The sequence below is a fragment of the Lissotriton helveticus genome, chromosome 4_1 (genome assembly GCF_964261635.1).
Source record: "Lissotriton helveticus chromosome 4_1, aLisHel1.1, whole genome shotgun sequence".
In the NCBI taxonomy this organism is placed as follows: Eukaryota; Metazoa; Chordata; class Amphibia; order Caudata; family Salamandridae; genus Lissotriton; species Lissotriton helveticus.
Genome location: NC_136063.1, coordinates 832446632 through 832468653, shown reverse-complemented (window position 1 = coordinate 832468653; position 22022 = coordinate 832446632). Strand labels below are relative to the sequence as shown.

The following is a 22022-nucleotide window of genomic DNA, read 5'->3' as shown; positions in this document are numbered from 1 at the left end:
GGGTCGAAACGTCGACGGCTTTCCTCTTAAACGTCCGGCACAAGCCCTCTACAGTTTTAAATTGACTGTGTGTCCGCTGAAAGTTTATCTGTTTAATAATTCATCATTGTGTGCCCCGAGTCTTGGGCTTATGTATATGTATTTGAATCACCTTGATTTTGTTGGAAACTTTTGTACTTACCACTTGTTTCCTTAACTGTGTTTATCTCTTCCTTTATCCTACACTCCCTTGAGCACTTTCCCTCCCCCTTCCCTTTTCTGGGGCTAATAAATTGTTTGATTATGTAACTATCTTATGGTATTGATAATAAATTAACAGTACCTAGATTGATTTTTGGTGTATCTCTTGTTCTATGAAGTTGTTTAAACAATAATTGATGGTTGTTAGACACAACACGTCTCTCTTGCGGGGACCCCTTCTATATGTATCCCAAGCAAACTAGGCTGTTTGACTACCACATACTAAGCACAAGTGCAGAGGTATGTTGACCAATTTGCATTTTTACCCAAATGAAGGTACTGACAGTTGTAGATGGTGCTTTGCCCTCAGATGAGTATTAGAAAATTGTAAAGTATACGGAAAGACCTAGCTATGTATCACATATCTTGGCATAAACATGTTGATATATTTGTTTATTCTGAAATGTACAAATTAAGAAGAACACAACGATTTAGATGACACAAAGATTGTATTGGACATGCCCCATTGCTTTGCTTGTGACTTTTTAATATTTTTCTTGAGGTATTTTTAAACAGTGTTTAGGACATTAGAAAATGCATCTTTTTGAAAAACTGAAATCTGCTTACCTTTATTATCAGTGATCTGATCTGAAGCACAGCAAGCTTCTTATCAGGAAGTAAATATACTACAAAAAAATATATAAGAGCAATAATTCATTAACCATGTAGCAACTTTGTCCTCAATAACGTATAAACAACTGCAGGATATTTAAAAGTATATTGCTAATACAGAAAAATGTAAGCAGCATGTTTTGGTTCTTTTCCTGAAAATAGTAGTGTGGCCAAAAACGGTGTAGGAAATGCTGCATTCATAGCATTCAACAAGACTATTGTGCTTTTGCAGTTATCAATTGTGTCTTTCTGCTTTTTGTGCCTCTCTTTTTTTTTTTATTCCATTACATAATTCTGGGTTGCAAATTATTTTCAATTAACTTGCTAGCTGATCAAAATCTATGTTTTTTTTTTTTAAGTTGCTCTCTTGAATCTGCCTTTTCAGTACGATGCCAACAGTGCCCGCTTCTTAAAAAGAACTAGCAAAAGCAATAAAATGGGACATGGTGAGCACATCCTTACCTCCAGGATTTACTGACGGACCCTCCCATGGTTTAATTAACCTCTTGAGCGCTCATGACGAGGTCAGCTCGTCATGAGCCACGGCGCTCCGGTGCTCATGACGAGCTGAGCTCGTCATGACCGCGCCCGTTACTTGGAACCCTCGCACGCTGGGCTGATTCCCCTGCTGTGCTGAACGCTCCATTGGAACGAGCGCGGACATGACGAGCTCAGCTCGTCATGAGCACCGGAGCGCCGTGGCTCATGACGAGCTGACCTCGTCATGAGCATGGGGGCGCTATACGCCCCACCCCCTAGCACAGCGGGGGAATCCCGCCAGCGGTGAAGGGGATAAAAAACACAAAGTGAGTAGCAGTATCCCGAGATCCTTTTCTAGATTCACAGTGCACTGACACCTAAAATGGCACCAGGGGTCTGTGGTATGTGCATCAATATCATGGATCCAGGGTTCCATTTGAAAAGAGGGCAAGCTTCGACAACCCACGCCTCACCACTTGGGGTTTTGCAGTCGGAACTGTGGACCCCAGAAAGCAAAGCAAGACACAAGTCAGAAAACCTTTCCCTAGTTTGTGGTACCTGGCCATGAAGACTGCTCTGGGTTCGTGGAACTCATGCAGCATGTAGGGGACACCAAGCCAGCCCTGAAATTCCCCTAACATTTATTTAAAAAATGGGGGGTTAGGGGGAGGACTGGATCTCTGGCAAACACCCACGGGTAAAAGGGGGGTTGGTTGTCAATAGAAGATGACCATGGAGAGTTATGCTTAATGAGTGATGGAAAAGAAAGGAATCACATAAAAAATATATATAATTATAAAACCAAATTAAATTCAATGAAAACCCTAAAGTTAGAAACTGGGTTATGTTTCTGGCTCGAACATGCTAAGCCAATGTAATTTGCAAGTCATTGTCGGGCCACTGGAATTATGAGATAGGTCGCTGCTGCGTTTTTTGCATATTTATGGATCTGACGCATTTGCCACATAATCCATCATCTGCCTCATAATTTGCAGATTTTAACAAAAAAAAAAAATTGGTTTTAGCTCAAGCGTTTCAAAAGCTACTAAAATCACATTGACATGTTTTGCCACGCGGTGGAAGGTCCTTTGCAAAGACTGACTGGTCACTTTTTTGTTGCTTATTGCTATGTTTGGATGTTAATCTGAGGTGTAACCTATGCCCAGACAGTGTTAACAAGTGTAAATATTTCAAAATAATAAAAGCAAAATCCATCAGAAAATGCTGAATTATGCAGATTAATTCGACTTTTCTTGCCGAATAATTTAACCCCTTAGCTGCGGCGGCTATCCCGCCGCAGTGCTAAGGGGGAGGTGGGGCCGCGCGGCGCTCCCGTACTCATGACGGAACCGCTCTGTCACGGCCCTCGGGTGAGCTGTGCTTGTGATGGAACGGTTCTGTCACGGCCCCGCCCGCTCTTTAGAACGCTCAGTGCAGGCGCGGAATTCGCGCCGCGCAGGCGCGGTGAGCGGGCCGTGACGGAACCGTTCTGTCACCAGCACAGCCCACCCGAGGCACGTGACGGAACCGTTCCGTCACGAGCACGCAACGGGTTAATCAACCCAGCCGCATGATTCGGCCCTCTCCTGATGCACAATTCCTGTGGCCCTGGTTATGGCATGCAAAGCACAAAACACACAATGAGTGATGCCGCCTCTCATGCATAAAACGCCCATATCAAATGGCACTGTGAAAAAAGACAGTGTAGCAAGAGTTAAACATATCAGACGATATCAATTATAGTGCATGTTGTGTGCATTGCATAACCTAAGCGGCAAAATTTTGTGGTTTTGCATGTTTGAGCCAGTACCACAACTAGGTTGCTAATTGCAATAAATGTTCAGTAACAACATAATGTTTTAAACTCTAAAATAAACACAGAAAATTCACCAGTTATAGTTATCTCACGTGACTATAACTGGTGCTATAAGGTAGCTATACCTTGTGCCGCACCATGCACAGTTTTCACATCAATAATTTATTTGCAAAAGTTTGGAGTGATAATATCAATGATGTCATAAAAGATGTCATGAGTGATGTAATAATTAGCACTGCATGGCGAGGGCGCGAGTTATAGTTACTGAACATTTTACCTAACTATAATGTTACCTTAACCTATGTTTTTTTCAGTGAATTCCTAGGGTTTTTACTGTAAAGTAATATTTTATTACCATATGAAAATCCAACCCCTGCCGCACGGCCAAGAAGTGGGAGTTTTGGCTGCAGCCTAGGTCCCCCCAGGCCTTTGTCTTGCACAGAGGGGGCTTAGCCACAAGGTCTGGTCTGTGGTCAGGCCCTGTGGCCAACCCCCCAAAGGCAGCCAACTCCATGTTGTGCATGGCCTTTGGTCGCGCATGGTGGGGGGGTGAAGGCTGGCCACAAGGCCTGGTCTCTGGCTAGGCCCTGCGACCAACCCCCCACATCGAGCAAACCCCGCGATGGGCGTGCGGGTGGGCAGTTGGCCAGGCCCTGTAAGCCTCCCCCCCCCCCCCCCCAAGGCAGCCAATTGCACGCTCTGCAGGGTCTTCGGCATTGCGTAGCAGGGGGTTTGGCCATCGGCCGTGCGACGCCCCCCCAACCTTATTAGGCCCCAGAGACACCATCCTATGTGGTTAAATAGTTAATAAAGGGAGGGGCAGTGCCCCCCTCCCTGAACCTAATTATGACCCAGGGATCCCATCCTCTGGAGCCAAAATATAAATAAAAGGATAGAGGGCCTCACAGCCCCACACATTGACCCTTATTAGGCCCCGGGTACTGCATCCCCTGGGCTGTATCTTTTTTAAATAGAGGGGGCACCCACTCCCCAAGCCTATTTGGTCCATGGGGACCACATCTTCCAGGGCTGTATTTTTATTTTTTTTAAAGGGGAAGGGGGCTGCATGGTCCCCCTCCCGAGCCTCATCAGGCCCTGGGGACCCCATGCCCATATTTATTTTAGAGGGGGGCTGCGCGGCTCCCCTTCCCGAGCCTTATTCGAACCCTGGGGGATGGGGTCCCTGGGACCTTTCTTTGATTTTTTTAAGGGGAGGAGGACCGCACAATCTCACTCCCCGAGGCTCATCAGGCCCTAGGTACCAACCACATCACCCAGGGCCTTATTTATTTTAAGGAGGGGGGGGGGAGTTCACGGAGCCCCCCTCCCTGAGAAGGGGGGGGGGGGTCATTTGCCTTTAGGGCCACATATATTTTAAAGAGGTGGGGGGCCCATGTCCCTCTCCCCCAAAACTTTATTAAGTCCTAGGAACCCATTCCCCAGGACCTTATTTATCTTGAATAGGAGGGGCCATTTGCCCCGTCCCCCCCTGAGCCTTATTAGGATCTGCGGACCCCTTCCACATTTTTTAGGTCTCGCTGAGTCAGCGCAAGCGCTGCTCTGCGAGAAATGTAGTAAGGGGATTTCCAAAGTGCTACCAGAGGCTTTTGCTGGCCTCAAGCTTGCGTTCATGTGTGCGTGCATGCGCGCAGCCGCCATGTGGGTTTCTGTCAAGGCTCACGAGCAGAGGCGCCATATGGCATTCCTCTCTCGTCATGGGTCATCAGCTTTCAAGATAAGAGAGCTTTCTTTCACATTTCTGAAGCCGATAGCTTCCTTGTTTTTTATGTGCTCAAGAAGCTTTCAGTGAGACAGAAACTATTGTAATAGATTATTGTGATCGTAGTAAGTCGTAATTCTTTTTTTATCAGCCTTATTAGTTAACCCATGCATGCCGATGAATTCAGTAGTCACCTTTCATGCATGCTGAATGTATTATATAGTCAAAACAGAGTCCACTCAGGAGTTACTGTGGCCCCTACAATGGTGGGGAGCACTCAGTGTTTTTAAAATACCCCTCACACACCAAAAGGACCCTTGGTGTCATGCTTCATCATCGGGGTCTTCGCACCCCTCTACGGGATGCGGCGTGCTACTACCTACGGCTACGCGGGAGCACTTATACACAGACTGTGTGGTGTGTGTAGGGTGGTGATTTTGTGTGAGTAGTGGGGTTTGAAAGTGATAAGTGATTATTAAAAAATAGCTGGCTGTGGGAAAAAGAATTTGTTTTTAATATGTCCCCGACTGGTATTGTTAAAATTGGTGTGGTGTGAGGTTACTAATGTATAGTAATGTACATTAACCTCGCCAGTGCGTCGACATGTTTCGGAGTCTAAAACTCCTTCTTCAGGACGGGGTTGCGCAAATCCCCACCTTACTCAAATGAGATAAAAAGTGTATTATACAGAAAAGTGAAAGGGACTACTTGTACCTAATTCACAATGTGTTTTGAGATTCTCGCCCAGTAGGCGTTGCTGTAAGGAAAAAAGGGGGAATAATATAATGATTATTCACAAAAAATATTCACGTTTCTCCTGGGAAGGTGTCCACAGCAAAGTGATGGAAAACCGATATCTAGACAAAATTTGCCATTCTATTAGTGATCGTGCCCCCTGTAAAGGAAAGAACAAGGACAGGACAAACAACACACAAAACAAAAAGCACACGCTTCTATATTAGCTTTCTTCCATGGTTATATGGTTTTTGTGAGGGTCAATGAATAATGGAGGTTATTTTAGTCGGTTCTTACTTATTGTTTTGAGCTTGATGAACCTCATGAGCCTCCTAGCGTTCTTGGGGGTTCAGTCGGTCTAATATGCAACCTGTGGGCAAACAAGTATTCGGGCTCAAGGTTTTTACTTACAGGGTTCTGTTGGTACCACCATCCTTGTCGGTTAGTTACTCACGATTACTGAAAGTCGGGCCTATCTCCCGCCCCTCGACGCGGCTCCGCTGGAATAGGTTGCTGAGCGAACCGCGCCCTATATATACCTTCAAACTATAGTTGATTGCCAATCTATCGGTAATTGGGAAGGCGGAAGGGTCCGGTATGGTGCCCAAAGAAGGGCATACTGGTAATTGTTTTGCCCTGTGCGCGGTGAGGAGCTGTGGACTGCTCTGTGCGCATGCGCGGTAGTGGTTCTCCGAGATAGAGTATCCGCGCATGCGCATAGCCGGAATAGTATGGGTGCGCATGCGCAGTAGTTGTAAGAAGACGTTCTAGTTGGCGGTGATCGTGCTACATGGGCAAAAAGGTTTTAAAACATTGAAATTTGGCATATGGATTAATTCTAAGGTCTATTCCGATCTAGTACATACAATTTGAGAAGAGCTCACTCATTTTACCTAAGATGATAATATACGATTTTCACAGGTTGAAAACCGAGGTCTTGACGATTAATCTATAAATATATTGGTCATGTGGGGATGTGATAGCCACTGTGGTACACTAGATGTAGTTAGCAAAACAGTGGAAAAGGGTAGTTGCTGCCCAATGTTGTGGATTCATTATGATGCACGGTGCAGTACGTAGAAAGGGAGGGCCATCACAGGGGGTTCATCGTAATTGCCCCCAAGGAATTTCATCGTTGAGGCCATTCTTGTTTGTACCCAGACGGGACACACATCTCTGTTCCTTATCGAATAACCCTGCTTTTGATTGTAGTTGTTCAACTATTGTCCAATTGAGGTCATTAACACAGTGTTCAGCATGCAGAAAATGAGCTGCCATTTTTGTGGTGCTTTTCTTGCACCTAATATTGCTTTTATGTTCATTTATTCTTATTTTGGCTGCTCTGGTGGTCATTCCGATGTATTCAAGTCTGCAGGGAAATGTTATCAGGTACACCACATTCTTACTGTTGCAGTTGGTGAATCTGCGTTGTTCCCATTTGCTACCATTCCTAAAAGTCAGTTCCTGACTTTTCTTGGTAAGGTGGCAACTGCTACAGTTGCCACAAGGGTGGTGGCCCTGTATCCCATGCAGTGTGGTTTGTTGTTGGTGTTTTTTCTGTGGTCTTGTATGCACCAAAATGTCTTTTAGATTTTTACCCCGTCTGTGGGCGATAAGAGGTTTCTCAAAGTCAAGTTCACCACTTGTTAAAATGCGCCAGTGTTTGTTAATCAACTTTGATACCTCGTTAGAATGGGTACAGTATGTAGTCACACAGACTGGTCTGTTTTTGTTAGTTTCATTGTTGATCTTGTCTTCTAGTAGGGCCTCGCAATTGTTGTTGCGATCTCTCTTCATAGCGGAGTTTATGATTCTGTCAGGGTACTCCCTCCGTTGTAGTTTCGGACCATGTGAGGAATTCTGTCACTGAGTGAGAATCCCCTTGCCAGATGACCAGCACGTCTGGCAAGGGGATTCTCACTCAGTGACAGAATTCCTCACATGGCTGAATGAACAGAACAAATTCCTAAAGTTCACACACACAATATCCAATGAGTCAATGGTTTTCCTTGATCTAAATATCTATAGCAAGGATGGCTACCCCCAGACCATGACACATTTCAAACCCACGGCAAGGAACTGTCTGTTACGATTCGACAGCTTTCACCCTCTGCACCTCCGAGAGAACCTTCCGTATGGCCAGTTTCTGCGACTCCGTCGGAACTGCAGTGATGTAGGCAAATACAGAGTACAAGCAGCTGATCTAAAAACCAAACTACAACGGAGGGAGTACCCTGACAGAATCATAAACTCCGCTATGAAGAGAGCTCGCAACAACAATGGCGAGGCCCTACTAGAAGACAAGATCAACAATTAAACGAACAAAAACAGACCAGTCTGTGTGACTACATACTGTACCCATTCTAACGAGGTATCAAAGTTGATTAACAAACACTGGCGCATTTTAACAAGTGGTGAACTTGACTTTGAGAAACCTCTTATCGCCCACAGACGGGGTAAAAATCTAAAAGACATTTTGGTGCATACCAGACCACAGAAAAAACACCAACAACAAACCACACTGCATGGGATACAGGGCCACCACCCTTGTGGGAACTGTAGCAGTTGCCACCTTACCAAGAAAAGTCAGGAACTGACTTTTAGGAATGGTAGCAAATGGGAACAACGCAGATTCACCAACTGCAACAGTAAGAATGTGGTGTACCTGATACCATGTCCCTGCGGACTTGAATACATCGGAATGACCACCAGAGCAGCCAAAATAAGAATAAATGAACATAAAAGCAATATTAGGTGCAAGAAAAGCACCACAAAATGGCAGCTCATTTTCTGCATGCTGAACACTGTGTTAATGACCTCAATTGGACAATAGTTGAACAACTACAATCAGAAGCAGGGTTATTCGAGAAGGAACAGAGATGGGTGTTCCGTCTGGGTACAAACAAGAATGGCCTCAATGATGAAATTCCTTGGGGGCAATTACGCTGAACCCCCTGTGATCGCCATCCCTTTCTACGTACTGCACCGTGCATCATAATGAATCCACAACTTTGGGCAGCAACTACCCTTTTCCACTGTTTTGCTAACTACATCTAGTGTACCCCGGTGGCTATCACATCCCCACATGCCCAATATATTTATAGATTAATCGTCAAGACCTCGGTTTTCAACATGTGAAAATCGTTTATCATCATCTTAGGTAAAATGAGTGAGCTCTTCTCAAATTGTATGTACTAGATCGGAATAGATCTTAGAATTAATCCATATGCCAAATTTCAATGTTTTAAAACCTTTTGCCCATGTAGCACGATCACCGCCAACTAGAACGTCTTCTTACAACTACCGCACATGCGCACCCATACTATTCCGGCTATGCGCATGCGCGGATACTCTATCTCGGAGAACCACTACCGCGCATGCGCACAGAGCAGTCCACAGCTCCTCACCGCGCACGGGGCTAAACAATTACCGGTATGCCCTTCTTTGGGCACCATACCGGACCCTTCCGCCTTCCCAATTACCGATAGATTGGCAATCAACTACAGTTTGAAGGTATATATAGGGCGCGGTTCGCTCAGCAACCTATTCCAGCGGAGCCGCGTCGAGGGGAGGGAGATAGACCCGACTTTCAGTAATCGTGAGTAACTACCCGACAAGGATGGTGGTACCAACAGAACCCTGTAAGTAAAAACCTTGAGCCCGAATCCTTGTTTGCCCACAGGTTGCATATTAGCCCGACTGAACCCCCAAGAACGCTAGGAGGCTCATGAGGTTCATCAAGCTCAAAACAATAAGTAAGAACCGACTAAAATAACCTCCATTATTCATTGACCCTCACAAAAACCATATAACCATGGAAGAAAGTTAATATAGAAGCGTGTGCTTTTTGTTTTGTGTGTTGTTTGTCCTGTCCTTGTTCTTTCCTTTACAGAGGGCACGATCACTAATAGAATGGCAAATTGTCTAGATATCGGCTTCCCATCACTTTGCTGTGGACACCTTCCCAGGAGAAACGTGAATATTTTTGTGAATAATCATTATATTATTCCCCCTTTTTTCCTTACAGCAACGCCTACTGGGCGAGAATCTCAAAACACATTGTGAATTAGGTACAAGTAGTCCCTTTCACTTTTCTGTATAATACACTTTTTATCTCATGTGAGTAAGGTGGGGATTTGCGCAAACCCGTCCTGAAGAAGGAGTTTTAGACTCCGAAACATGTCGACGCACTGGCGAGGTTAATGTACATTACTATACATTAGTAACCTCACACCACACCAATTTTAACAATACCAGTCGGGGACATATTAAACATTTTTTCTTTTTCCCACGGCCAGGTATTTTTTAATAATCAGTTATCACTTTCAAACCCCACTACTCACACAAAATCACCACCCTACACACACCACACATAGTCTGTGTATAAGTGCTCCCGCGTAGCCGTAGGTAGTAGCACGCCGCATACCGTAGAGGGGTGCGAAGACCCCGATGATGAAGCATGACACCAAGGGTCCTTTTGTTGTGTGAGGGGTATTTTAAAAACACGGAGTGCTCCCTACCATTGTAGGGGCCACTGTAACTCCTGAGTGGATTCTGTTTGGTTTATGAAATACTGCCTAGGGAGATCGAATCCACTTTTATCTCTCTCTCCCCTCTTTGTTATGATGATGTATTATATAGTCCGCAGCCCTACATTTATTTACTTCACAGCGTCTCTTGCACACATTGTGCACTGATTGGAGGAATGTTTTTTTCATTCTACCCCTCTTCTACCCTTCTAACCCTCTTGTACCCCTCTACCCCTCTTCTACCCCTTGACTACTCTTCTACCCATCTACCCCTCTTCTTCTCTTTTGCCCCTCAACCCCTTAATCCCTCTTCCACCCCTCTTCTACCCCTCTACCGCTCTTCTACCCCTCTACCCATCTACACCTGTACTCCTCTTCTAACCCTCTACTACCCCTCTTCTACCCCTCTAACCCTCTTCTACACCTCTACCCTTCTTCTACACCTCTACCCCTCTTCTACACCTCTACCCCTCTTCTACACCTCGACTAAGGGGATTTCCAAAGTGCTACTAGAGGCGTTTGCTGGCCTCAAGCTTGCGTTCACGCGTGCGTGCACGCGCGCAGCCGCCATGTGGGTTTCTATCAAGGCTCACAAGCAGAGGTGCCATATGGTTTTGCTCTCTCATCATGGGTCATCAGCTTTCAAGAAAAGAGATCTTTCCTTCACATTCCTGAAGCCGATAGCTTCCTTGTTTTTTATGTGCTCAAGAAGCTTTCAGTGAGACAGAAAATATTGCAATAGATGATTGTGATCGTAGTAAGTCGTAATTCTTTTTTTTATCAGCCTTATTGGTTAACCCATGCATGCCGATGAATTCAGTAGTCACCTTTCATGCATGCTGAATGTATTGTATAGTCCACAGTCCTACATTTATGTACTTCACAGCGTCTCTTGTACACATTGTGCACTGATTGGAGGAATGTTTTTTTTCATTTTACCCCTCTTCTACCCTTCTACCCCTCTTGTACCCCTCTTCTACTCTTTTACCCCTCTACCCCCTTCTAGCCCTCTACCACTCTTCTACCCTTCTACCCCCTACTATCCCTCTATGCCTCTTCTAACCCTCCACCACTCTTCTACCCCTCCACCACTCTTCTACCCCTCCACCACTCTTCTACCCCTCTACCTCTCTTCTATGCCACTACCCCTCTTCCACCCCTCTATTCCTCTTCTACACCTCTACCCCTCTTCTACCCCTCTACTAGCCCTCATCATCTCTACTACCCCTCAACCCCTCTACTACCCCTCAACCCCTCTACTACCCCCTTAACCCCTCTACTACCCATCTACTACCCCTCTTCTACCCCTCTACTACCACACTAACCCTCTACTCTTCTACCCCTCTACTGAATGTATTGTATAGTCCGCAGTCCTACATTTATTTACTTCACAGCGTCTCTTGCACACATTGTGCACTGATTGGAGGAATGCTTTTTTTCATTTTACCCCTCTTCTACCCTTCTACCCCTCTTGTACCCTTCTTCTACTCTTTTACCCCTCTACCTCCTACTATCCCTCTATGCCTCTTCTAACCCTCCACCACTCTTCTACCCCTCTACCTCTCTTCTATGCCTCTACCCCTCTTCCACCCCTCTATTCCTCTTCTACACCTCTACCCCTCTTCTACCCCTCTACTAGCCCTCATCATCTCTACTACCCCTCAACCCCTCTACTACCCCTCAACTACCCCTTAACCCCTCTACTACCCATCTACTACCTCTCAACCCCTCTACTACCCCTCTTCTACCCCTCTACTACCACACTAACCCTCTACTCTTCTACCCCTCTACTGAATGTATTGTATAGTCCGCAGTCCTACATTTATTTACTTCACAGCGTCTATTGCACACATTGTGCACTGATTGGAGGAATGTTTTTTTCATTCTACCCCTCTATCCCACTTCTACCCTTCTACCCCTCTTGTACCCCGCTACCCCTCCTGTACCCCGCTACCCCTCATGTACCCCTCTACCCCTCTTGTACCCCTCTACCCCTCTAGTACTCTTTTACCCCTCTTGTACTCTTCTACCCCTCTACCCCTTTTCTACCCTTCAACCCTTCTTCTACCCCTCTACTACCCCTCTATCCCTCTTCTAACCCTCCACCCCTCTTCTACCCATCTAACCCTCTTCTACCCCTCTACCCTCCTACCCGTCTTCCACCCCAATACTCCCTTCTATCCCTCTACCCCTTCTATCCCTCTTCTACCCTTCTACCCCACTAACCCTCTAATACCCCTCTACACCTCTTCTACCCCTCTACTACCCCTCTATCCCTCTTCTACCCCTCAACCCCTCTACTAACCCTCTACTACCCCTCTACTACCCATCGACCCCTCTACTACCCCTCTACTAGCCTTCTACCCCTCTACCCCTCTTCTACCCCTCTACCCTACTACCCCTCTACTACTGTTCTACCCCTTTAACCCTCTTCTACGATTCTACACTTCTATCCCTCTTCTACCCCTCTTTTACCCCTCAGCCCCTCTAATACCCCTCTACTCCTCTTCTACCCCTCTATCCCTCTTCTACCCCTCTACCCTTTTTCTACCATTCTTCTACCCCCTTCCTTCTATCCCTCTTCAACTCCTTTACCCCTCTAATAGCCCTCTACCCCTCTTCTAGCCCTCTACTACCTCACCTCTACTTGTCTACCCCTCTACCCTTTTTCTAACACTCTTCTACTCATCCACCCCTCTTCTAGCCCTCTACCCCTCTTTTACTTGTCTACCCCTCTTCTACCCCTCTACCTCTCTACTACCCCTCTACTCCTCTTCTACCCCTCTACCCATCTTCTACCCTTCTACCCATCTTCTACCCCTCTACCCTTCTTCTACCCCTCTACTCCTATTGTACCCTTCTACCCCTCTTGTATCCCTCTACCCTTTTTATACCACTCTTATACCCCTCTTCCCCTCTTCTACCCCCTTCTGCCCCTCTTCTATCCCTTCTACCCCTCAACCCCACTACTACCCCTCTTCCCCTCTTCTACTCCTCTTCTATCCCTCTATTCATCTACACCTCTACACCTCTTCTACCCCTCTACCACCCCTCAACTACCCCTTTTCTACCCCTATACTACCCCTCAACCCCTATACTACCCCTCAGCCCCTCTACCCCTCTCCTGCCCCTCTACCCTACTACCCTTCTTCTACCCTTCTTCTACCCCCTCTTCTATCCCCTTCCACCCCTCCTCTGCCCCTCCTCTGCCCACTGTAATAAGCAAAGACACTGTCACGGCAGCATCACTCAGCACCACCACCGCATCAGTCAGGGCCAGCACAGCATCAGTCAGGGCCAGCACCGCATCACTCAGGGCCAGCACCGCATCACTCAGGGCCAGCACCGCATCACTCAGGGCCAGCACAGCATCACTCAGGGCCAGCACAGCATCAGTCAGGGCCAGCACAGCATCAGTCAGGGCCAGCACCGCATCAGTCAGCGCCACCACCGCATCAGTCAGCGCCACCACCGCATCAGTCAGGGCCAGCACAGCATCAGTCAGGGCCAGCACAGCATCAGTCAGGGCCAGCACCGCATCAGTCAGGGCCAGCACCGCATCACTGAGGGCCAGCACCGCATCACTGAGGGCCAGCACAACATCACTCAAGTGGCACTTTTTTATTAAATTGTTTTAGCACAGCAGCCACACTTCTCTACAGCACAGCTTAAACACATTGGCAAAGTCAATAGCTCTGCCTTTATACTTATAAGGCCCCAAAGGCAAGACCTATTGGCTATGCCAAGGCTTATTTTTTTTAAAGGTATAGGGACTGTGGGACTTGGCCCGCAGGGCAGGTTCACCCCTAAACTTTTTGCCTTATGTGTGACCCTGTGTCAGTGATTTCTGGGTCTCTGCGCACTTTTCCCTGGGTCCCAGAGTGAAAGTGCGTGCGTGTAGCATGGCTGGCCTGCCCTCCCATAGGAATGCATGGGGAATGTGTGTGTCCCTGGTAGTTCCTGATGCGTGGGGAGTGCAGGCTCGAGTTTAGTATGTGTAAACTCGTGAGAGTGAATGCTGCGAGATGGTATATGCGGCATGTATGTGTCTAGAAGGGAAGTGCTACTTCTGGACATTGAGATATGTGTGCGTGTGCTGTGAGGGTGCTGGAGCGTGATTGGCTGGAGCTGGCTGGCATGCCAGGCTCCAGGAAGTCTGGATGGGTCTGCCCGGTGGTGAGTGGGAGATTAGCATGAGTGATGTGTGGGAGGAGTGTACCTGTGTCCTGGATGGGCTGGGTTTTCCCCACACAATGCTGGCTCCGCCCCCCTGTGGTGTGTCTAACGACCCTAGCCGCCCCAGTGAATGAAATGGGTGGTTGGGCCATTAAGAGTGCTCCAGAGCCAGCTGAAACTGGTTTTCCCCCCACCCTGCACCTTGAAACAAAGGATTTGTTACTATAAGAAGGGGCTGTGTCCCCTTAGAAAATGTTCTGCTTTTGGATCCTGCCAGAGGGGGCTGTTGCTGCTGCTGGGGCCAGGAGGACCGCCACTTGGACTGTCTCCCTGCCTGGAGACCCAGTGTGCTGGCGCTGGCCCAGCCTTGCCCCCCTGCCTGCCTCCAGCCCCTGCTGGAGCCCTGTCCTGTCCTCCAGTGCTGGGGAGCACTGAGGACTTCGTTGCCTGCAGCCTGAGAGCGCTGCTCTCTGCCCTTCAGCGCTAGGAGCGCTGAGATCGCCTGCCTAGCGCTTGAAAACGCTGGATTTTGCCCGAGCGCCGTGAGCGCTGTATTTTGTCCGCCCCGTGTGGTGGTTTGGCGGCGCGGGTGCTACCCCGCTCATTGCCGCGTTGTTGTGCCCGGTTTTGATTGATCTACGAGGGAGCCCACTCCTCGGATCATCTGGGAGCCCGCCTGCCTGCCTAAAGCGAGCCGCCGCGCTGCCCGCGGCGACCCGGAAGTGAAGGGACGGCCGTCCAATCACCGCGCGGCCCGGGAGAGTCAACCCGGAAGTCCCGCCTCCTCCACCGAGCCGCGAGAGAGCCTGCCGAGGCTCCCTGAGAGGAGAGGAGAGCCCCGGGACCAGCGGGAGAGACCCGCCGCCGCTGGAGAGCCCAGCGCGAACCCGGTGAGTGAAGGTGCCTGCAGAGGAGGGGGGGAGCGTCGGGACACATTGCCGGTGTCCGCCCTGCCCCCTCTCTGTAGCGCGACCTCGCGCCTATAGTCAGAGCCAGAGAGGCTCTTAGGGGGCCTTGTCGAGCGACCCGAGTCCCCAAGAGGGGGACTCCAACCCGAGCCTAAAAGAGGCTCCAACGACCGGCGCATTTCTTGTTTGGCGAGCCAGAGAGGCTCGCGAGTACATTAACTACGAGCCCAGAGAGGCTCTGAGGGGCATTTCGTCCGTGAGCCTGCAAGGCTCTTGAGGAGCAATTGTCCGTAATCCGGGTCCCCAGAGCGAGGGACCCCCCAGCCCAGCGAGGCTGCACCTGGTCATTGCTGGAGCCCTGAGAGGCTCAGCAGCCCCCCCCCTTACTGGTGAGAGAGCCTAAGAGAGGCTCACCAGTGCCACAGTGGTGGTTCTTTGAGCCCAGAGAGGCTCCAACTTTGCGCTAACTTTCCCTGCTCCAGTTGCCCAGCACTTTGTGGGCAACTGCCACGTTTAGGCCCTGACATTGGGACACCGGGACAGTCACAGGTGGTGACTGGTGAGTTTGGGGAAATTGGTATTTGTTCTGCACCTCTGAATGTATTGATTATGCGTCATGTGCCTTTACACCTCTGAATGTTACGGCATCATGTGTTTTGCTTACACCTCTGAATGGGTAGATTATTCATCATGTGTTCTCTTTGTCCTTTTACACCTCTGAATGTTACGACATCATGTGTGTTGCTTTTGCACCCCTACAGGTAGTGTGACGTGTAGGTGGTTGTTTTCTCCCTAGTACAGGTGGTGTTAGTGAGGCCCTGTTACCAGTAATTACTGGTTGTATGCTTTATTACTGAAGGTATTGCTTTATTACTGAAAGTATTGCTGCTAAAAGTGTTGATACCCTTGACAGTGGTTCAAGTGGCCCTGTCCTGTACAAATATCCCTTGTAAATTCCGCCCGTGCCTGTTGGCACAGTGTAACAAGATGTGTGTTTTATCTGATGTTTATTTATTATAATACAAAGGCTATTTTTATATAACCTTGTGTGGAGTTTTCCTTTGTGGTGGGCCTTTAGTTGTTGTTGCTGGGGTGCGTGCGCAAATACTTAACCTACATCGCCTCCAAGTTTAGCCTTGCTGCTCGCGCCACGTTACCTAGAGGGTGAGTAGGGGTTATCTTGGCGTGTAACTCCCTTGCCCTGACTTGGGTGTGGTGGTCTCTGACTGACTTTGGCGAAAGCCCTGGCCAGCCGGGGATCCCATTTCCAACATTGGCGGCAAGCGGTGGGATAAGGATTTGTGTTTGCGTTATACCACAGTAGCGGCTGGCCGCACTTCAAAGCTCTACATTTGTTAGATAACCACATTTTGGGGATTATTGTTTTTGGTGAAATTCCATTGTTTCTTCTCCTGAAGAGTGTCATTTTATAATTGTGTTCAGTACATTTGTCCCCCGCCCTGCTTCCAGAGTTTGGTACCTGTGTCACTTTTGGTCAGGTTGAGAAGTCAGGGGTGGTAGAAACTGCCTTACCGATCCGAGGGGAGGGTGTGTGTGGATGAATGGTGTTTTCCTGGACGCATGAGTGAGTTCTCTTTTTTTAAGGAGAGTGTGGAAGTTTTGGAATTGTGTACTCCTACTTCAGATTGCAAGGTCCCTTGTGTTGCACGTGTCTGTGAGCATCCTGTCAAGATGGAATCTCCTTTTAACCTTTGTGGCCTGTTTAAGTACAGTGTGCATGAGTTGGTACGGTTATGTAAGGAGAGAGACATCCCAGTGAGTGAGTCAGACACCCAGTCCAAGCTTAGGGATAACATGATCCTGTGGCAGAAGAGTGACTGGGAGCGTGAGCACAGTGAGAGGGAGAGGGCCCGGACCGCACACCATGAGGGTGGTGGGTCTGAGGGGAGCCCTGAAGAGTCTGATGTGGAGAGTGAGTGTGACAGTGGATGGGCGCCAGCAGAGAGTGAGTACCCCCTAGATAGGGAGTCCCTTGCTGGGTCCAGTGTCAGGTGTAGCACCCCATCCCTTTCCCTGTCCCCAGAGGAGTGGGTGGATAGGAGAGAAGAGAGGGAGCACCAGCTGGCCATGGAGAAGCTCCGGTTAGAGTATGCCAGAGAGATGGCGCAGCTGGGTGTGAATGAGCGGACTGCAGAGGCTGAGAGGGCCTTGGCCAGGGAGAAGATAGCCCTAGAGTGTAGGTTATCCCCTGACCGCAGTCTTAATTTTCTGGATCCCCCAGGGAGGGTTGAGTCCAGTGGTGGCAGCTATGTAAATCTCCGTCTAGAAAGTCTCAGTTCCCAGAGTATGGTTCCTGTTTCCCCAGAGGAGGAGAATAGGTTGAGGTTTAGGAACCTTAGGAAACCGTCTCACCAGTCTTGGGTAGACTTTGAGGATGACTGTTGTGGAGCCCTGTGTGATTGGGTACGGGAGCCCACGAAATGTGATTGGGACCTATTGCTCGATATGTTTCTCAGAGAGCAGTTGCTCAGTTGTTGTTCACCAGGGTTGCGCCAACACCTAGTAGGGTGTGGATTGTCTGAACCATGTGACCTGGCAGAGGAAGCAGACCGCTGGGAAAGGGCCAGAGGTTCTGTAGAGTCATTGGTGAGTGACTCCGAAAGTAGTGGGTCAGGGATCTTCCAGCCCAGCGTGGTGGAAGAGGCTCAGTGTAGCCCAGCTAGGTCCCAGTATAGTGAGAAGGGTGTAGGGGCTGACTGCCTGGCTCAGTGGAGCAGGAGTCAGTGGGTGGCTGAGAGCCCCCAGAGGCCCGAAGCCCTGTCTCAGAGCCTGGGTGGTTTCTTGAGGGAACACCAGGTTGGGGACCTAGGCTGTCCTGTTAGCCCATTTGAGGAGGATCTCCTAGTGAGTAGAGGACCTGGAGCGTCTGTAACCAGAGCTCCTGTGGTTCCAGAGGCTGGCAGTACCGCTCCGGTAGGGAGGGTACAGGAGTCCAGCGTGAGGAGTGATTGGGGGATGAGTTTCCCAGTGGATGCACCAGTGGACCAGAGACTAGCCAGTTGGGCTGGATCTTCTTGGAGGGACCCGGGTGGTGCCACTTCTGGTCTGGGGGATCGTCACGCACTGTCAGGTGGACAGAGGGCGGGAGATCTGCGCCAGACAGACAGTCACACAACAGAGGTGTCATTTGTTAGCCTCAGGGGGATTGTGTGTGAGTCCCCAGAAGTCCTGGAGTGCCAGGCAGTTGTTCCACCAAAGGTTTTAGACCGGAGGTTGGGTGGCCAGGTTCAGGATCGGCCTGACCTGAAGGGTAGGACGACTGTAACCAGTGTCCTGACCGGTTCTTCTTCCAGAGGAACTTCTCCAGGTGGGAGAGGGCAGACCTCTGGAAGGGGGTGCAGAGGGTGGGAGAGCCCACCTCTGACCCCGATGCAACCTGAGGGGTTAAACCCTGGGTTGGAATGGCGTTCTAGGTATCCCCCTCGCACGGGGAGGAGGAACCCTAAAAGAAGAGGAAAGGGGAGGAGCGCCTTCCCTGAGACTCCTGGTCCACCTGAGGTTGTAGACCCTAGGCTGGAGAACCAGTGGCAGTCTAGCCCTGTCTTGCAGACAGGAGGAGTGGAGAATGGCTACTATGTGCCAGGGGTTACTACCCCCCACTTCGTGAGTAGGCAGGAACCAGTGGCACCTGGGTGGCCTAGGGCCTGGTCCTGGCCGCGGACAGCTGAGGAGTACCAGTGGGGTAGCCCAGCTGGTCCTTACAGTAGCTTTAGAAGGAACCCTAGGGGTTCACCGTGGCATAGAACAGGAGGGTGTCCCGGCAGTGGCGGGCCTGCGTCCGTGTTCTATCGCCCCAAGCAGGGAAGTCCATCACGGTGGTGATTGTTCTCCCCTGCGTTTTGGCTGGAAGGGGGTTATGTGGGACTTGGCCCGCAGGGCAGGTTCACCCCTAAACTTTTTGCCTTATGTGTGACCCTGTGTCAGTGATTTCTGGGTCTCTGTGCACTTTTCCCTGGGTCCCAGAGTGAAAGTGCGTGCGTGTAGCATGGCTGGCCTGCCCTCCCATAGGAATGCATGGGGAATGTGTGTGTCCCTGGTAGTTCCTGATGCGTGGGGAGTGCAGGCTCGAGTTTAGTATGTGTAAACTCGTGAGAGTGAATGCTGCGAGATGGTATATGCGGCATGTATGTGTCTAGAAGGGAAGTGCTACTTCTGGACATTGAGATATGTGTGCGTGTGCTGTGAGGGTGCTGGAGCGTGATTGGCTGGAGCTGGCTGGCATGCCAGGCTCCAGGAAGTCTGGATGGGTCTGCCCGGTGGTGAGTGGGAGATTAGCATGAGTGATGTGTGGGAGGAGTGTACCTGTGTCCTGGATGGGCTGGGTTTTCCCCACACAATGCTGGCTCCGCCCCCCTGTGGTGTGTCTAACGACCCTAGCCTCCCCAGTGAATGAAATGGGTGGTTGGGCCATTAAGAGTGCTCCAGAGCCAGCTGAAACTGGTTTTCCCCCCACCCTGCACCTTGAAACAAAGGATTTGTTACTATAAGAAGGGGCTGTGTCCCCTTAGAAAATGTTCTGCTTTTGGATCCTGCCAGAGGGGGCTGTTGCTGCTGCTGGGGCCAGGAGGACCGCCACTTGGACTGTCTCCCTGCCTGGAGACCCAGTGTGCTGGCGCTGGCCCAGCCTTGCCCCCCTGCCTGCCTCCAGCCCCTGCTGGAGCCCTGTCCTGTCCTCCAGTGCTGGGGAGCACTGAGGACTTCGTTGCCTGCAGCCTGAGAGCGCTGCTCTCTGCCCTTCAGCGCTAGGAGCGCTGAGATCGCCTGCCTAGCGCTTGAAAACGCTGGATTTTGCCCGAGCGCCGTGAGCGCTGTATTTTGTCCGCCCCGTGTGGTGGTTTGGCGGCGCGGGTGCTACCCCGCTCATTGCCGCGTTGTTGTGCCCGGTTTTGATTGATCTACGAGGGAGCCCACTCCTCGGATCATCTGGGAGCCCGCCTGCCTGCCTAAAGCGAGCCGCCGCGCTGCCCGCGGCGACCCGGAAGTGAAGGGACGGCCGTCCAATCACCGCGCGGCCCGGGAGAGTCAACCCGGAAGTCCCGCCTCCTCCACCGAGCCGCGAGAGAGCCTGCCGAGGCTCCCCGAGAGGAGAGGAGAGCCCCGGGACCAGCGGGAGAGACCCGCCGCCGCTGGAGAGCCCAGCGCGAACCCGGTGAGTGAAGGTGCCTGCAGAGGAGGGGGGGCGCGTCGGGACACATTGCCGGTGTCCGCCCCGCCCCCTCTCTGTAGCGCGACCTCGCGCCTGTAGTCAGAGCCAGAGAGGCTCTTAGGGGGCCTTGTCGAGCGACCCGAGTCCCCAAGAGGGGGACTCCAACCCGAGCCTAAAAGAGGCTCCAACGACCGGCGCATTTCTTGTTTGGCGAGCCAGAGAGGCTCGCGAGTACATTAACTACGAGCCCAGAGAGGCTCTGAGGGGCATTTCGTCCGTGAGCCTGCAAGGCTCTTGAGGAGCAATTGTCCGTAATCCGGGTCCCCAGAGCGAGGGACCCCCCAGCCCAGCGAGGCTGCACCTGGTCATTGCTGGAGCCCTGAGAGGCTCAGCAGCCCCCCCCCTTACTGGTGAGAGAGCCTAAGAGAGGCTCACCAGTGCCACAGTGGTGGTTCTTTGAGCCCAGAGAGGCTCCAACTTTGCGCTAACTTTCCCTGCTCCAGTTGCCCAGCACTTTGTGGGCAACTGCCACGTTTAGGCCCTGACATTGGGACACCGGGACAGTCACAGGTGGTGACTGGTGAGTTTGGGGAAATTGGTATTTGTTCTGCACCTCTGAATGTATTGATTATGCGTCATGTGCCTTTACACCTCTGAATGTTACGGCATCATGTGTTTTGCTTACACCTCTGAATGGGTAGATTATTCATCATGTGTTCTCTTTGTCCTTTTACACCTCTGAATGTTACGACATCATGTGTGTTGCTTTTGCACCCCTACAGGTAGTGTGACGTGTAGGTGGTTGTTTTCTCCCTAGTACAGGTGGTGTTAGTGAGGCCCTGTTACCAGTAATTACTGGTTGTATGCTTTATTACTGAAGGTATTGCTTTATTACTGAAAGTATTGCTGCTAAAAGTGTTGATACCCTTGACAGTGGTTCAAGTGGCCCTGTCCTGTACAAATATCCCTTGTAAATTCCGCCCGTGCCTGTTGGCACAGTGTAACAAGATGTGTGTTTTATCTGATGTTTATTTATTATAATACAAAGGCTATTTTTATATAACCTTGTGTGGAGTTTTCCTTTGTGGTGGGCCTTTAGTTGTTGTTGCTGGGGTGCGTGCGCAAATACTTAACCTACATCGCCTCCAAGTTTAGCCTTGCTGCTCGCGCCACGTTACCTAGAGGGTGAGTAGGGGTTATCTTGGCGTGTAACTCCCTTGCCCTGACTTGGGTGTGGTGGTCTCTGACTGACTTTGGCGAAAGCCCTGGCCAGCCGGGGATCCCATTTCCAACAGGGACTCATGCGGTCCCTCTCCCCAAGCCTTATTAGGCCCTGAGGACCCATCCCACAGGGCTACTACTTCACATAAAGGTGATGGGGGGGGGGAAGCCCCCCTCCTTGAGCCGTTAGCCGCCCCAGGGACATCATCCCCTAAGCCCGCATTACTTAAAGGTGGGTGCCCACCCACCATATGCTTGTTGGGGGCTTGGGGTGGAGCCCCCAAAGCCCCTGCGGCCTTAGTCAGCTCCCTGAACGCAATGGGAACCAGAATTACTCCTGCCTGCAGGGAGCAACTAAGTATGCTTGTGAGTTACTTAAGCAGTGAGTGAAGCTACAGTGATACAGAATTTACTAGCT

At 50.1% G+C, this 22022-nt stretch overlaps 1 protein-coding gene across 1 annotated transcript in view; it reads right to left on the bottom strand.

Annotated features, from left to right (window-relative positions):
- Nucleotides 1–22022, bottom strand: part of PSMG2 (proteasome assembly chaperone 2) — a 56318-nt gene that overhangs the window by 31280 nt on the left and 3016 nt on the right. The window contains exon 3 of the mRNA XM_078685697.1: nucleotides 808–866. Within this exon, the coding sequence (XP_078541823.1) occupies nucleotides 808–866 (59 nt within the window). The remainder of the gene's footprint in view (nucleotides 1–807; nucleotides 867–22022) is intronic.